At 48.8% G+C, this 16,629-nt stretch overlaps 1 protein-coding gene across 1 annotated transcript; it reads left to right on the top strand.

Moving 5' to 3' along the window:
- Positions 1-2,131: 2,131 nt before the first annotated feature.
- ELP6 (elongator acetyltransferase complex subunit 6) lies at positions 2,132-16,629 on the top strand. The gene is made up of 7 exons (XM_049777411.1): positions 2,132-2,288; positions 5,654-5,732; positions 8,468-8,538; positions 11,303-11,424; positions 12,875-13,076; positions 13,523-13,669; positions 16,134-16,629. Exons 1-7 carry the CDS (start codon positions 2,235-2,237, stop codon positions 16,260-16,262), a joined length of 804 nt encoding a protein of 267 aa, XP_049633368.1. The 5' UTR covers positions 2,132-2,234; the 3' UTR covers positions 16,263-16,629.

Below are 16,629 nucleotides of genomic sequence, written 5' to 3'. Positions count from 1 at the left end.
TAAAACAAAACTTAAATAGTAGGGGAAAATTAAAATAAATTCACTTGGTTGAAGTACAGGCCGATCCTGAGGAATTGCAGCTGATAGGGCTAGAACACGTTTATTCATGGTAAATGAGTTATTAATACTATTAATATACAAGCAAAACTTCAAGGGAGGGGCCGGCATGGTGGTGCTAGAGGTAAGGTGTCTGCCTTGCCAGCGCTAGCCTAGGATGGACCTCAGTTCGATCTCCCGGCATCCCATATGGTCCCCCAAGCCAGGAGTGACCCCTGAGCATTACTGGGTGTGGTCCAAAAACCAAAACCAAAACCAAAAACAAACAAACAAAAAACTTCAAGGGAAACAGTAAAAAAAAAATGTTGGGGTAGTCAAAGTTTGCCTTTAGAAGTACTTGGGGACTAACTCCCTGATAAAGTGACATCTGAGCAAAGTCCTGTAGAAGGTAGGGTTTTTTTGTTTGTTTGTTTTTTGGATCACACCTGGCAGCGCTTCGGGGTTACTTCTGGCTCTATGCTCAGAAATTGCACCTGGTAGGCTCAGGGGACCATATGGGATGCTGGGATTCAAACCACTGTCCTTCTGCATGCAAGGCACTCTACCTCCATGCTATCTCTCCGGCCCCAAAGGTAGTGGATTTTATCTTTTTTGGGGGGAGGAGTTGCTTTACATCACACCTATACATGCTCACCTATACCTTTTGGATCTGATACGAGGGTTATACCTGGAGGTACTTAGAAGACCATGTTAGTCCTGGGGCGGAACTGGAATCAATACATGCCAGGCACAGTTACCCAAGGCACTGTCTTTCCTACCTGAAGGTAGGGCAATTTATAGTAGGCTCAGAGTGAGGGAAAAGAGCACTGCAGGAAGAGTAACAGTTAGTGCAAAGGCTCTTGGGGTGCAGACACAGAACGGTTTTCTCATGCTTGTTTCCTACTGAGCCAACCCTAACCTCTAAAACTTGAAAACCAACCCCTACACCATAATGATTCCCTTATCTTGCTTTACAAAACCCAAAAACTTGTATTTACTTGAGGTGGGGGTAGGAATGGGGTTCCCAGGCTGTGCTCAGGGCCTTGGGACCACTGAAGTTTGGGTATAACCATAGTGCTTGCTCATTGGGCAGTACTGGGAATTTCCAAGAGGTCCTCTGAGCACTTGAAGCTCCCAGCTATGGAATTCGGGATCTCCAAATACCACCTCCTCGTGTTAAGGGTCCAAGAAAGCCCGCTGCCTCAAATAAAGACCACGAATCTTCAGAGAATGCAGTCAGCAAAATCAGGTTTATTGATTCCAGCTAGCTGGGGGCGCTGGGATCTGCCATATGGACTGAAACCAGAAGCCCTGGGCAATCTAGGGAAGTTTTTTTTACAGGTTCTAAGGAACCTTAGAAGGAGGGCATCGATGGAAAGAAAGTAGGGCTTATAGAATGCACCAATCCCTAGTCCAGGTTCAAACACAATGTCCAACAGATGGTGAGCTTGTCCTTTTTTAAATAAAGCGAGAACCTAAGGAGGGGCGAGCAGAAGTCCATTCTTTTGCCCAAATATGTCAAATTCCTCTTAGGAGGGGCCTTGGCTGATGGTTTACCAGGGCTGCAGGCCGTTGATATCTGTCTCAAGGTGAATTTCTAGATCAAGGGGATCAAGAAGGTGGGAGTGGAGAAAGGCTTAACAGGCATCTATATCTGATCAAGGTGGGGGTGGAGAAAGACTTAACAGGCATCTATCACCTATCTGAGTTATTATAGCATCTATTTTCATAAAATTTCCCTTAACACCCCAGTTTGATCATTTTTCTGATCTTGCTTTCCTCTCTGGATCTTTTCCACGTGCAATTCCATTGCAGCCTGAACTTCAAGAGTCTGGGACACAGAGAGCACCAGATTCATTAAGTGAGAAGAACAGTCAGACAGTTCAGGAAGGTCCAAAGTAGAGACTGAGAGAAGAGAGATTAAAAAGAGGGAGAGACTGGGCAGGAGTTGGGAAATTGACAGACAGCTCGGGGGGGGGGGGGGTCGCTTCTTTTTCCGGTCTCCAGGACTCCTGCGCATGCGCGCCTCAAGCCCCGACCACCCTCCCTCCTGATTGGCTGCGGTGAGCGGGGTTGCGCCTGCGCACTCGGGAGCGGCGCTGTGTTGCTCTCCAGTCTTCAGCATCATCATCGCCGCCGCCGCTACCGCGACCCGCTTCGGTTCCGGAGCCCGCGCTGGCTCGTTTCTGGAGCTCAGGATGTTCCCGGAACTTAATAACCTACTCAACACCACTCCCGACAGGCCGGAGCAGGTGAGCTAGTTGTCTTACGGCCGGCTGAGGGCGACTTCCGGAATATGGCGGAAGGCCGCGTTCCCGGATGAAGCGCACGTGGTCTCTGGGAGCCACATTGCCGCGCGGGGGCTCCTGGGAGTTGTAGTCCGGAAGGTTCCGACCGGGGCGTGCGGGATCTACCTGGGCCTGCTGCGCCCTATAGGATCCCTTCGGATCCGGGCTACAGCTGCTTTTTTTTTTTAGCTCGCTGGGGCGCATAGCTTTGTATGCAATAAGCCCGGGATGGATCCATCCTTAGCACCTTCAGAAGAATTGCAAAACAAAATCAAAACAAAACAAACAACCCAGAAACAGTCTCCAGGAATCATATATCATGGTATCATGTTCCACGTGTGGTTAATTAATTATGATCACAGACTAGTACCGTGGAGCTGTGTGTGGGGTGGTGTGGAATGGTTTGGGGTGTGGGGTGGGGTGTGGGTTGTGGGGTGGTGTTCCTGGCACTCCTAGGGAGGTTGTTAGGAAGAAGAGTTCAGTTTTCTACCGTTCACAGGATGTCAGCAGATGGATGATGGGCACACCATCTATTCATCTATTCTCTCCATCTTCTCACGTTTTGTGGACCTTGGAATTTTCTACTTTTTTAGCCCAGGAATTTAATTAGCACATTTTGTAACTTTTATGTTCTTGTGGAGATGATAAGCTCCTCCTCCACTCCTCCAGCCTGCAAGGAAGCTACTCGGTGTGTGATGACCCTCAGAGCCAGGCAAACTATCAGTAGATCCTTGAAGAGTTTAGCTTCCCAGCATGCTGTGCTAGTCTGTCCAAGCCTCCAGATGTGCTACTTACCCTGCCAGTGTCAGGCACCTCCAAACTTAGCATTCACCTGGCCTGGAAAGTGGGAGGTTGTAAGTGGGTATCTGGGATTGTCAGCCCCGGCGGGTGATCCTCAAAATTTGAATGTGATGCTTCCTATTTTATAGATGGGAGAGAATTGCAACTACACAGATAATATGCCTTGCACTCGTTGATCCTAAACTGCCATGCCACAAACAAGAACCAATGATGGCTGGAGCAGCAAAGCCAGGCACATGGAGACCATCTTTTAAAATTCCAAGTTTTTAGGGGTTAGGGGCCAGACCCAGTGGTGCTAAGGGCTTATTCCTAGCTTGTTTCTCAGGGATCACTCCTAATGGTGTTCAGAGGACCATATGTGACGTTGGTGATGGAACTGCAGTCAGTTGCATGCCAGACAAGCACCTTACCCGCTGTACTATCTGGTCCAGGCAGAGACCATCTTTAGACCAGAGCTCCCCAGAAACAAAGGTCCGCCTGAAGCCATATCAGGGTGAAAGGAAGAATTTTGGCACTCAAGGTTTCTCTTAGCAAAAGCTTCTTCCCTTTTCTCCACCTTATGGGGATAGAATTTAGATGAGAATTAGGAAGATGGAGACTGATGAACCAGGTGAACTTTCAGAAGGTCAATCTTGGTAATAATGTGGTTTTAGGAGTGTGATAATAAAGTTTCCTTTGTTCAGAATCTATTTTTTGTTATTGTTGTTTTGTTTTTGGGCCACACCCTGTGACGGTCAGGGATTACTCCTGGCTTTGCGCTCAGAAATCAATCCTGGTATGGGGGACCATATTGGATGCCAGGGGATCGAACGGCGGTTCGTCCTAGGTCAGCCTCGAGCAAGGCAAATGCCCTACCACTGCGCCACTGCTCCGGCCCCAGAATCTATTTCCTTCCAAGACTAGTCCAATTTACAAAGGTGAAAAAGTGAGAAGAGGGCCCGGAGAGATAGCACAGCGGTGTTTGCCTTGCAAGCAGCCGATCCAGGACCAAAGGTGGTTGGTTCGAATCCCCCATGCCTGCCAGGAGCTATTTCTGAGCAGACAGCCAGGAGTGACCCCTGAGCAACGCCGGGTGTGGCCCAAAAACAAAAAACAAAAAACAAAAAAAACAACAACAAAAAAACCCAAAAAAGTGAGAAAAAAGAAGGAACTTTATATATTTGTTTATTTTGGTTTTTGGGGCACACCTACCAGTGCCCCATCTGGCTCTGTGCTCAGGCCTTAATCCTTGCAGTGCTTGGGGACCATGAGATGCTGGGGATACAACCCATGCTTGTCACATATGCATAAAGTCATGCACCTGCTTGTACCATCTTTTGGCCAAGAAGTCAGTTTAGTTTTTGTTTGTTTGTCATTTAGACAGTGCTCAGGGTTCTTTCCAAACTAGAGTTGAGGGACTATATGGTACCAGGGATTGAATGTGGACCTCCCACATGCAAAGCATGCATTGATTTTATTGAGCTGTCTTTTTTCTGCACCCCATTTTTTTAGCAGGGGGCTAAAGGGAGGTACCCCTGATGGTGCTCTGATTGCTCAGGCACACTTAAGGGGCATTATAACGTGGTGGATCTAACCCAGGGCAAAGTTCATATATTCTTTTGTTTTGTTTTTTGGGTCACACCCAGCAGTGCTCAGGGGTTACTCCTGGCTCTGCACTCACAGGTCGATCCTGGCAGACATGGGGGACCATATAGGATGCTGGGATTCCAACCACCATCTGTTCGAATCAGCTGCATGCAAGGCAAATGCTCTACCGCTGTGCTATCTCTCCGGCCCAAAGCTCATATATTCTACTTAGGCCACAATTCTGGCCCCTTATTCTCTGTTTGCTTTGAAAGTAGCAGCTGGGTCCCAGAGAGATAGCACAGCGGCATTTGCCTTGCAAGCAGCCGATCCAGAACCAAAGGTGGTTGGTTCGAATCCCAGTGTCCCATATGGTCCCCCGTGCCTGCCAGGAGCTATTTCTGAGCAGACAGCCAGGAGTAACCCCTGAGCACCGCCAGGTGTGGCCCAAAAACCAAAAAAAAAAAGAAAAAAAAAGTAGCAGCTGAGGTTTGTTTGCATGTCTGAGTGACATAATAATGACCACACTTTAATTGTAGATGCTTTTTTTTTAAACTTTATTTATTGATTGTTTGGTTGATGGGCCACACCCACTGGTGCTCAGGAGCCACTCCTGGCTCTGCACTCAGAAATTGCCCCTGGCAGGCTGGGGGTCCTGGAATTGAACCCGGTCCCTCCTGGGTCGGCTGCATGCAAGGCAAATGTCCTAGCACTGTGCTATCTCTCTGGCCTCCCCCCCCCCTTTTTTTTTTGAAGATTTCTTTACCCTTTTTATAAATTGTAGATTCATATATAATTTTTTTCAGTGGGAACAAGGTAGGAGTAAGACTTAGCACATATATAATTAAAATACTATTGTCTCCATGTGCAGAAATATGGGTTGGGCATAAGCTACCAGAATTCTACTCAGTCGACATCGTGGCATATCACCTGCCTCAATTTTTTGTTTTCTTCTTAATTGGTAGGGGCAGCTGACTCTCCTCTGTGATGCCAGGACAGATGGCAGTTTCCTTGTGCACCACTTTCTCTCCTTCTACCTCAAAGGTAAGGGAATATTGATGTTGTAGGAGAAGAGTACACAAAAAAGACTCTAATTTAGGAAGCCAGGGGAATGGTGGCTTTGGTGTTTAGGAGCTAGAGAGCTGTATATTGAGGGAACACTCTTGGACTGTCTCGTTCTTGCCAGTCCCAAGGGCAGGTACTTCCTGCATCTGGTGTGTGTGTCTGCCTTTCCTGTTCTACCTACTGGGCAGGTAACTGTATCCCTGACACTCCTGTGTGACCTCCTAATTAAGTTACTCCTTAATTCACATGTATCTGATTTATTTATTGAATGCAGTGCACCCAGTTCAGTGCCTGTGCCCAGCAGTGCCCAGATGTTCAGACCCTGTGTTGCTAGGGGCTATCAAGGTTAAACCTAGTGGTACCATGCATGGCTGGGCTTGACCTGCCTCCTTAAGTATACCAGGTATCACTCCCTCCTTTTGTTTTGTTTTTGTTTTTGTTTTTGGGTCACACCCGGCATTGCTCAGGGGTTACTCCTGGCTCTAGGCTCAGAAATCGACCCTGGCAGGCACCGGGACCATATGGGATACTGGGATTCGAACCACCGTCCTTCTGCATGAAAGGCAAACGCCTTACCTCCATGCTATCTTTCCGGTCCCCACTCCCTCCTTTTGAGCTATTTCCTAAACCTCCTTTGGTTTAAAAAAAAAAAAAAAAAAACAGGGCCCGGAGAGATAGCACAGCGGTGTTTGCCTTGCAAGCAGTCGATCCAGGACCAAAGGTGGTTGGTTCGAATCCCGGTGTCCCATATGGTTCCCCGTGCCTGCCAGGAGCTATTTCTGAGCAGACAGCCAGGAGTGACCCCTGAGCACTGCCGTGTGTGGCCCAAAAAAACAAAAACAACAACAACAAAAAAAAAACAACAACACACAAAAACTATTTTTTTGCTTTGATATCATAGCCAGCTCATGGTTACTTTCTGGGCCTTGCTTGGGGGTTATTTCCTGGTGGTACTTGGGGACCATGTGTTACTGGAGATTGAAGCCAGTCTTCCTCCTGCATGCAAGTCATGTTCTTCCATCCTTTTAATATCTCTCTGGCCTGTCCCTTGTGTGTTTTGAGGTCTTTGGGCACCTGCACCATTGAAACTTTGCCCAGCAGTAGATTTTCTGGTAAGACTCTGAGGAAGAAAGTAGCATGGCCACTGCGATTGACACATGGAATAGGTTAGAAGTAGAAAACAGCCAAATAAGCAAAGATACTTGTCATGGATCCTTCGAGCATTTTTACAGATCCAGGCCAGGATACTGGGTAGATTTTAGGTGCTTGTCTTATCATCTTACTTGATAGTTTGAAGATAATTTTTTTCCTTCTATCTTCAGGAGGCATCATGTTTGGCTTAGAAGGAGCAAGAGAAGCTCCCCATAAATTGTTAGAATTAATTTTGTTCAGTAAAGTAGCTAAAGCTTCTTTGTGATCCCTATATCCTCTTGAATCTAAGACCAGTTTAAAAGTAATGCAAATCGGGGTCGGAGCAGTGGCGCAAGCGCTAAGGCCTTGCCTACGCTAGCCTAGGATGGACCACAGTTCGATCCCCCGGCGTCTCATATGGTCCTTCCGAGCCAGGAGTGATTTCTTTTTTGGGGGAGGGGTCCACACCCGGCAGTGCTCAGTGGTTACACCTGGCTCTACGCTCAGAAATCTCTCCTGGCAGGCTTGGGGGACCATATGGGATGCCAAGATTCAAATATTGTACATGATGCCTTTCCTCCATGCTATCTCTTAGACCCCACCAGGAGTGATTTCTGAGCACATATCCATCCAGGCATATCTGAGCGTCACCGGGTGAGGACCAAAAACCAAAATAAAAGGAGGGGTGGGGCGGAGAGATAGCATAGAGATAGAGTTTGCTTTGCGCGCAGAAGGATGGTGGTTCAAATCCCGGCATCCCATATAGTCCCCTGAGCCTGCCAGGAGCGATTTCTGAGCCAGGAGTGATCCTTGAGCGCTGCCATGTGTGACCTGAAAACAAAAACAAGAACAAACAAACAAAGAAGCAAATTGTCCTCTGTAGAATAGGGCTGGGGAACTGAGGGGATGGAAGAGAAATGGGGAACAATGTATGACTCTAACACAACAATGGTTACAGTTACATGGTTACAATCTTGTAACCATGGTGCTTAAATAAAGTAATTAGAAATGTAGAGGGCTGGAGAGATAGCATGGAGGGAGGGCATTTGCCTTGCATGCAGAAGGACAGTAGTTCGAATCCCAGCATCCCATATGGTCCCCCGAGCCTGCCAGGAGCGAGTTCTGAGCATAGAGCCAGGAATAACCCTGAGCGCTGCCAGGTGTGACCCCCCTCCCCCAAAAAAAAATCTTCTAAATGTGAGACCCTGAATTTGATTCCTGGTGTCACTCATTTGCTGAGTATAGTTCAGGCAGCACTGCTGTCTAGGACCCTTGTGCTATAAGAAAGTCTCTTTGTCCCTTGTATGGCCACAGACCCTGTAGTGAAAGGCAGCCACCAGTGAGTGCTGTGGTGAGATGGCGACCCTGGGCAAGCATGTTTGCAGCAGTGCAGCTCAGCGCACTGCAGCATGGCTCACCTCGTAGCAGCCAGAAGAGGGGAAAGCAGAGAAAAAAAATCATTAGCTGTTGAAGCTGCTAGATCTGCTAGGTCTGGATCTCTAGACCTCCCAAGTTCTTTGTGTCTTAGGGCTATAGATTGTCAGCAGGGACTTTATTAACAACCTGTTCATTTTGTCTTCCAGCTCATAGCAAAGTCTGTTTCGTGGCCCTCGCCCAGTCCTTCAGTCACTACAATATTGTGGGACAGAAGTTGGTAAGTATTTCCCAACTCCTCGGGGAATTCCATGAGTGAGTGAGTGAGTGAGTGAGTGAGTGAGTGAGAGAGAGTATTGTATGTGTGTGCTTGTATGTATATGCATATTTGTGCATGCATATGGATGGGCGCATGCATTGTTGTGCATGGGTATTGAAATTTGAGGTTGGCATTCCCTGTTTGTCAAGAGCTTAACAAAAATATTTATGCAAATCAGGGCATACAAACCCCTTAAATCAGGGGTCTGAAACTCAATTTACTTGGGAGCCGCAGGAGACAAAGTCGGGGTGAGGCAGGGCTGCATAAGGGATTTCGCTTACCGAATATTCGCAATAAAAAATCGCATTAGTAAGAAAAAAAATCGCATTAAACATTTGCATACCCCGAGCAGTTCCGTTCGGGGTATGCAAATGTTTAATGCGATTTTTTTTCTTACTAATGCGATTTTTATTGCGATTATTCGGTAAGTGAATAATCGCGAATACTGCGATATTTGAAGGCCGGCCGCGGGCCACAAAATGTTGTACGGAGGGCTGCAAACGGCCTGCGGGCCGCGAGTTTGAGACCCCTGCCTTAAATAGATGGCAAAGGCACCTCTCTGCCTGTCTCATTAGTTGATTTTGTTAGTAGGATCCCTAACCCATTTCTACTGATTCTGGTTTTTACTTAGGGTTTTGGGTCCCAGATATAGAAGAGATGCTTTTCTTTCACTCTCTCTGTCTCTGTCTGTCTGTCTGTGTGTCTCACACACACACTTTGGCTTGACTGAGATGCATTGACACACACACCACACACATTTACATACTGTTGATGTAATGATAGTTGGGCCTGAATACACCCCCTTGAGCATGCCCCCCTGTAACACCAGCTATAAAAAAGAAAAACTTGGACAGTTGTGGGGGAGCCCAGGGTAGTGCCCAGAGCAGCACCTGCTGGTTTGCTGGGGGCCAGAGATAAAGCGTTGGCGAGAAACTGACTGTTCTGCATCTATCCTTATTTTATTATCTTTAGAACCCAGATCTACAGGCCTCCCTTAGCCCCTTCTGGCCGGTGAATTCTCTCTCTTCTCTCTCTCTCTCTCTCTCTCTCTCTCTCTCTCTCTCTCTTCTCTCTCTCTCTCTCTCTCTCTCTCTCTCTCCCCTCTTTTCTCTCTCCTCTCTCTTCTCTCTCTCCTCTCTTCACTCCCTCCCTCTCTCCCCCCAACCCCCGGGCAGGCTTCAGGCGGGAATAAAAAGACCCTTGGTTTCTACTTCTCTCTCTTTTCCTCTCTCTTTCTTTCTGGCTACCCAAGCAGCAGCAGCAGCAGTGGCAGTGCTCCAGCAGCTACAACATATCTCCGCTTTGCATGACTTGGCTTTTCGTTAGATGCAGGCGGACAGGGATACGTGTGAACCTTCTAGTTTAGTCTAGGCCATTCCCATGACTTGTGACCAGGTAGACCTCCTGGGATATTTTTTTCTTGCAATAGGTCAGCTGGGAAGGGAAGAGACCATCCTCTGTAGTGGTGTTTGAAGGCCAGTGTGATTGGTGGGCCAGGATGGGGATAAACTAAGAAAAGGATGAAAGAAGAGTAGCTTCTCCTTCCCAGCCTCTGCAGAGGAGCAAGAAGTTTGGTATTAGAGCTCAGAGAGTGAGCTCAAAGAGCAACATCATGTCCAGAACATGTGTCATCTTCCAGTCTGTGGGCATGTCTCTATGGCCTTGGTGTTTCTATATCGAAGGCTGCAAACTCTCAGGCCCTGATTGGCTGGTCCTTTTGTGACTTAAATCATCAACACCTTGGAAATGAGAGGACTGAGCTTAGAGTCCTATAGTAGAGGTGCCCAAACTTATTTGGTCTGTCACCCTCATTTTAGAACCCAAAAAGTCCCTCAGTACCTCCCTGAAGCAAGTAAACAGAAATTTGTCTATACCTGTGGCTACTGCTGCCCCCCCCCCCCCGTTGTTCCAGTGCCTGGGGCACAGGGGTGGTATCACTCACTTTGGGAAACACTATACCAGAGTATGATGTTCTTAGTAGGAAAGTAACACAGCTGCTGTTATTTCTGTGGTAGCAGTAGTAGTATGGTAGTGAGAGCAAAGGTGACAGGGAGTCTTCATCAGGGAGGCTACTGTAGTTAATGTTCTCTGACACTGGTACAGGGATGGGCAAGTCAGACATAGTTTCATATGTGAGGAGTCTAAAACTCCCTGGGCCTTTTCTGCACAATAAACAGTTTAGGGCCGCAGGTTTAGACAGTCACATCCCTGGATGTTTGAGGAAATGTACATTACTCAAATTTCTGGGTCTGGATTGGTGTTCTGGGTCTGCATTTTATCTATTTAGTTAGTGGTTTGGAGCCATACCTGGCAGTGCTCAGGGCTTGCTCCTGCTCTCTGCTCAGGGATCACTCCTGGCAGGGGTCAGGCTACCATATGTGGTACCAGGGATCGAATCTGGGTTGACTGCATGCAAGACAAGCAGCCTATGTGCTTTGTTAGCTCTCAAGAGATTGTTTGTGGGGCCGGCAAGATGGTGCTAGAGGTAAGGTGTCTGCCTTGCAAGCGTTAGCCAAGGAAGGACCTCAGTTCGATCCTCTGGCGTCCCATATGGTCCCCCCAAGCCAGGGGCAATTTCTGAGTGCTTAGCCAGGAGTAACTCCGGAGCATCAAACGGGTATGGTCCGAAAAACCAAAAAAAAAAAGAGAGAGAAATTGTTTGTTTTTTGTGCTTACCTTCTGAGGGGCTGCCCTGTAGCACACAGTAATCCTGTGGTATCTTTAGGGTGTCAGCCTGACCACGGCGCGGGAACGCGGGCAGCTTGTAGTTTTTGAGGGTCTCAAGTCAGCAGTGGACGTCCTCTTCCGGGCTCAGGGGGAAGAGCCACACCCTCTGCAGTTTCTCAGGTCAGTGTGTGTGTGCATGCGTGTGTGTAGGAGAAAAGAAACACCTGTGTCTGTTTGTATATGCGTAAGTGTGTGTCTTCATTCCTCTGAACATTTTAGTTACCGGGGAAGATGGTAGGATAGCATGCTTTGTTGCTCTAGCACACACACTTGTTCTTTTTTTGTTTTGTTTTGTTTTGTTTTGGGGTCACACCTGGTGGCGCTCAGTAGTTCTGCTCAGAAATTGTTCCTGACAGGGTCAGGGGACCATATGGAATGCCGGGAATCGAACCACTGTCTGTCCTGGGTCAGCCCCGTGCAAGGCAAATGCCCTACCACTGTGCTATCTCTCCGGCCCCTACTTATTCTATTCTTGGCTCATTCAAGGGTCATGGATTTGGTCCCCTTTGTCATAACCACGTGTGTTAGATTGCATCATTTGCTTTTTCTTTTTTTGGTTTTTTGGGCCACACCTGGTGGTGCTCAGGGGTTACTCCTGGCTCTGTGCTCAGAAATCACTCCTGGTTCAGGGAACCATATGGGATGCAGGGAATCGAATCCAGGTCCATCCTGGGTCAGCCATGTTCAAGGCAAACACCCCCCCTGCTGTGCTACCACTTGGCTTTTGCATCATTTGCTTTTTGCAGCATGAGAGCAGAAACCTTGTCACCTGCAAGCCTGATACCTTTCCCCCTGATGCTGAGAATACTTGTCAGCTGCTGGCTTGTGTGTAAAACCTTTGGCTTGCCCTCAGACAGACAGCTTTGTGGAGCTTTCCCCTGGATGTTCTCCTTCCAGCATGGCCAAGAGGGAGCCCTGCAAGATCTCTTCCCATTGTTCCCACATCACTCAGCCTTGCAAGTGGCAGGAGGCCATGCAGACTCTGTCGTATGCCCAGCACATGGCCCTTTCATCTCTGAATCTTGGGTCTTCACTGAGTGACAGTGAATAATGACACCTTGTCATTATTCCTCAGCCCAGAGTATCTGGCATTGGTGCTTTTTGTGCCCTACACCTGTTGCAAGACGCAATGGCAGGGGTGGCTTTGGGGGAGCCAGAGGCAGCTGGGCTAGCTTGTGTCAGAAACAGGTAGACTGTTACATCACTCTGTACGTGAGGCATGTGAGTAGCTTGGCAATCTTCCATGCCCTTTATGACTCCTTGGGAAGACTTCTGCCTTCCCAACCCAAAGACTCTCTCAGGTGCCTTAAAATCTTACTAGACAGAGCAACTGTTTGGTAGCCCTTAAGAGCTCAGGGACTGTTTGTGTTTGCACCTCTGAATTTCTGGCACAGAGCTTGGTTCCTGGGCAACCTGGGGGAATATCTGACTGCCATATGTGCCTGTGCTTCCCTCATCTTTCTGACTGATTGTGACCTGTTGGTGCCTTGGCCTCCACAGACCTATGCTGGGATGCTGCTCCAGAGACATTTAGAGTTAACATTCTGGTTCCTTTTATTTTCTGTCCCAGGGAGGCCACCACTGGGAGCCTGAAGCCAATGTATGAGTTTGTGCAGAAGTCACTGGAGCCAGAGGCTGATGGGGACAGTGCGTGGAAGCAGCCTGTGTTGCTGGTGGATGACCTCAGTGTGCTACTGAGTCTGGGCATGGGGGCTGTGGCTGTGCTGGACTTCATCCATTACTGCAGAGCCAGTGTGTGCAGGCAGCTGAAGGTATGTTCCCCTGCTCCTGTGAGGGACCTGAGTGTCCTGGCAGTCCCCTCCAGCTCTCACACACAGAGATAATGTGTTTTTGCATGGGAGTTGGCTTTGTGGGGTCACTGCAGTCCTTGCTTTGCCTCATATTCTTTACCTCTCACCCAGCCTCAAACAGTGGCACCTTTTAGTGATCAAGGCAGGCAGAAAGAAGCTCAGCTTGGTTTAGAAAAATTGAGCTTGAAAGCCCAAATTGGAAATGCTAGCCAGGCTGCCCTGTGGCTGTTCGGAATTAAGGTCCTGGGGCAAATAAGGATCTGGGCAGGAGGGGGTGTTTGCAGCAGATCTGGGAAGCTTAGGGGGTTGGTAGTGGGAAGGAGGTTCTGGGGGAGGTGCTGAGAACCAGTGCTCCTTACACCTCTTCCCACTCAAGAGCCATGGTCCTTCTCTTCCCTCTGTCGCAGGGAAATGTAGTGGCCCTTGTTCATGACCATGGCGATGCCGAGGATGAAGAGAACGACCTCCTTCTGAATGGCCTTTGTCACCAGAGCCACCTGATACTTCGAGCCGAGGGCCTGGCCACTGGCTTCTGCAAGGATGTTCACGGGCAGGTGCGCAGTGTCAAGATTGGGGGCCCAGTGGATGCCTGAAGGATTCACTGGGATGACAGTAGATCTAAGGGGCTGCATGGTGAGAGTATTCCTTTTGGTGGTAGGGAAACCTGGGACATTAGAAATATGCACACCAGGGGCTGCCCCAGCAGAGGTTTCCTCTGTTTTCTGTCTTTGTATTTGGGTCACATCCTGCGGTGCTCAGGATCTATTCCTGCCTCAGTAGTTGCTTTGGCTGATGCTTAGAAGATCATGTAGTGCCCGGGCCTGAACCCATCAGTCTCCTCGCTGCCTGCGGGCAAAGCAAGCACTGAGTTCTGTGGGAGCAGGTGTCCTGGCTCATTATTTCTGAAGTGACTGAAGCAGAGCACTGAAGAGACAGTGTGGGAGAGAATGCCCGGCCCTGCTCTCCATAGCAGAAGGCCTCTGCTGGACTGTAACAGACTTTGATACCTAAGCCAGCAGGATTGTACCTGGTAAAATAGAGGCTTAGGGGCCTGGAGATCATACAGGGGCTAAAGTGCTTGTTTGCACATGGCTGTCTCTGGCAGAGCCAGGATTGAGCAGAGTCCAGGAGTAAGCTTTTTTTTTGGTTTTTCGGGCCACACCCGTTTGATGCTCAGGGGTTACTCCTGGCTAAGTGCTCAGAAATTGCCCCTGGCATGGGGGGACCATATGGGACGCCGGGGGATGGAACCACAGTCTTCAGGAGTAAGCTTTGAGCACCTCTTGGTGTGACCCACCCGCCCTCAACCCCCAAGCTGTACCCATGGATCAGGGTTGCTGCTGACCTCTCAGTATTACTCTGATGAAAGCATGGAGCCACAGTTGGAAGCTGAGAACCTTGCCCTGGGAGAGACGTCAGGTCCTAGCCTGCCCAGGGGATACCATGGTTCTCTGCCTTTGGAAACTTCTCCCGAAATCATCTCCAAGGCCTCCTCCACAGCGTCCAGATTAGCTTCTAATCAACACTTTTTTGGGGGACCACACCCGGTCACACTCAGGGTTTACTCCTGGCTATCTGCTCAGAAATCACTCCTGGCAGGCACAGGGGACCTATGGGATGCTGGGATTCAAACCATCTTTGGTCCTGGGTCAGCTGCTTACAAGGCAAACACCCTACCGCTGTACTATGTCTTTGGCCCCTATTTAACACTCTTGACCCATTAAGGGTAGATGAGTCTAGGCCCAGAGTTGTTCAGAATCAAGTAGGGAGGAACAAGCAGATCTACCAGCCAGGAGGGCCTTGTGTGATGCCTCAGGGTACAGCCTGAGAAGGTTCTGCCCTGTACTCTGTACCTGGCCCTGAGGCCACTTTCCCATGAACAATCTAGTGAGAGACATCATCAAAATGAATGTCAGCATCCTGAACCACGGAATTGAAGGCACAAGTTAATTTTTTTTTTGTTTTTTTTTGTTTTTGTTTTTTGTTTTTTGGACCACACCCGGCGGTGCTCAGGGGTTACTCCTGGCTGTCTGCTCAGAAATAGCTCCTGGCAGGCACGGGGGACCATATGGGTCACCGGGATTTTTTTTTTTTTTTTTTTTGGTTTTTGGGCCACACCCGGCGGTGCTCAGAGGTTACTCCTGGCTGTCTGCTCAGAAATAGCTCCTGGCAGGCACGGGGGACCATATGGGACACCGGGATTCGAACCAACCACCTTTGGTCCTGGGTCGGCTGCTTGCAAGGCAAACGCCGCTGTGCTATCTCTCCGGGCCCGGGTCACCGGGATTTGAACCAACCACCAACCACCTTTGGTCCTGGATCGGCTGCTTGCAAGGCAAATGCCGCTGTGCTATCTCTCCGGGCCCGCACAAGTTAATTTTAAAAATTAGTCTAGGCATGGGCAGAGTGGTGGTGCAAGCGGTATGGTGCTTGCCTTGCACGCACTAACCTAGGATGGACCACAGTTCGATCCCCCAGCATCCCATATAGTCCCCCAAGCCAGGAGTGATTTTGAGTGCATAGCCAGGAGTGACCCCTGAGCATCACCGGGTATGGCTCAAAACAAACAAACAAACAAACAAAAATCAGTCCAAGCAACAGGATCAAAAACAATGCTTAGCCAAAAACTCCAGAGCAAGCCAGATTTTGAACAGGAAGAATAAAGTCATCTGTAGAAGATAATGTTTCAGGCCTCTTCCTTCTCTTTCACATATCTGTAGCATCAGTGCAGGAGAAGCTTCTGTTTTCTTTTCTTCTTGTGAGGGCCACACTTGACCTTGCGGTGCTGTGGATGGAACTCAGAGCCTCTCACTTACTGGGCTTTGTGCTCTGTCACTTGAGTGATCCCATTCTTTCATCTCTTTTGGGAATCAGATGTATTTTGGACATTGGTCCCATTACTAGAGGTCTCAGGTGAAGATTGCAGATGAAGCATGCAGCGTCTGCAGCGGAGCAGATGTGAGGATGGCTTGTGGCAGAAAGGATGCATCTCATTCATTCTTTTCTCTATCACTGTAGCTGAGCATCCTGTGGAGAAGACCATCGCAAGCCCTAGCCCAGCAGGATCAGAGCCTCACTTACCAGTACAAGATACAGGACAAGAATGTGTCCTTTTTTGCCAAAGGCATGTCCCCTGCTGTTCTGTGACCTCTCTTAGAGACTGATAAAACGGCCATGACAATCTGTTTGCATAGGTAAAAGATAAGCAGCTAAACGGAAGTAGATCTTGGCAGGATTCTGGTGATATTCCTGGCAGGGCTGGCAGCTCTGCATGAGCTGCAAACGATGCCTATCTTCTCTGGAACCTGGTTAAAAGACACCAGAAGGACTCTGCTGTCCTGTTCCTGCAGAGATTCAGCACTACATGTTGAGCCCTGTGGAAGGGTCCTCGAACTCTGCCATGCTTTGGCTCCTCGTGGCTGTCTTTGGGACTTGCTTTTCAGAGGCAGCACGGGGTTGACTGCGCTAGTCAGGAGTGACTCCTGAATGGTGGGCATCCAAGGTGAGAAGAGAG

This window comes from Suncus etruscus, chromosome 7 (genome assembly GCF_024139225.1).
Source record: "Suncus etruscus isolate mSunEtr1 chromosome 7, mSunEtr1.pri.cur, whole genome shotgun sequence".
In the NCBI taxonomy this organism is placed as follows: Eukaryota; Metazoa; Chordata; class Mammalia; order Eulipotyphla; family Soricidae; genus Suncus; species Suncus etruscus.
Note: the sequence above shows the minus strand (reverse complement) of the source record. Positions and strands in the feature narration are given on the sequence as shown.

Bases quoted from the DNA above. Each gene is read 5' to 3' on its own strand.
- ELP6 (XM_049777411.1), top strand. From the start codon at position 2,235: ATGTTCCCGGAACTTAATAACCTACTCAACACCACTCCCGACAGGCCG. The intron at 5,733-8,467 runs GTAAGGGAATAT...TTTGTCTTCCAG, and splicing joins TCTCTCCTTCTACCTCAAAG to CTCATAGCAAAGTCTGTTTC. The intron at 13,670-16,133 runs GTGCGCAGTGTC...CTATCACTGTAG, and splicing joins GCAAGGATGTTCACGGGCAG to CTGAGCATCCTGTGGAGAAG.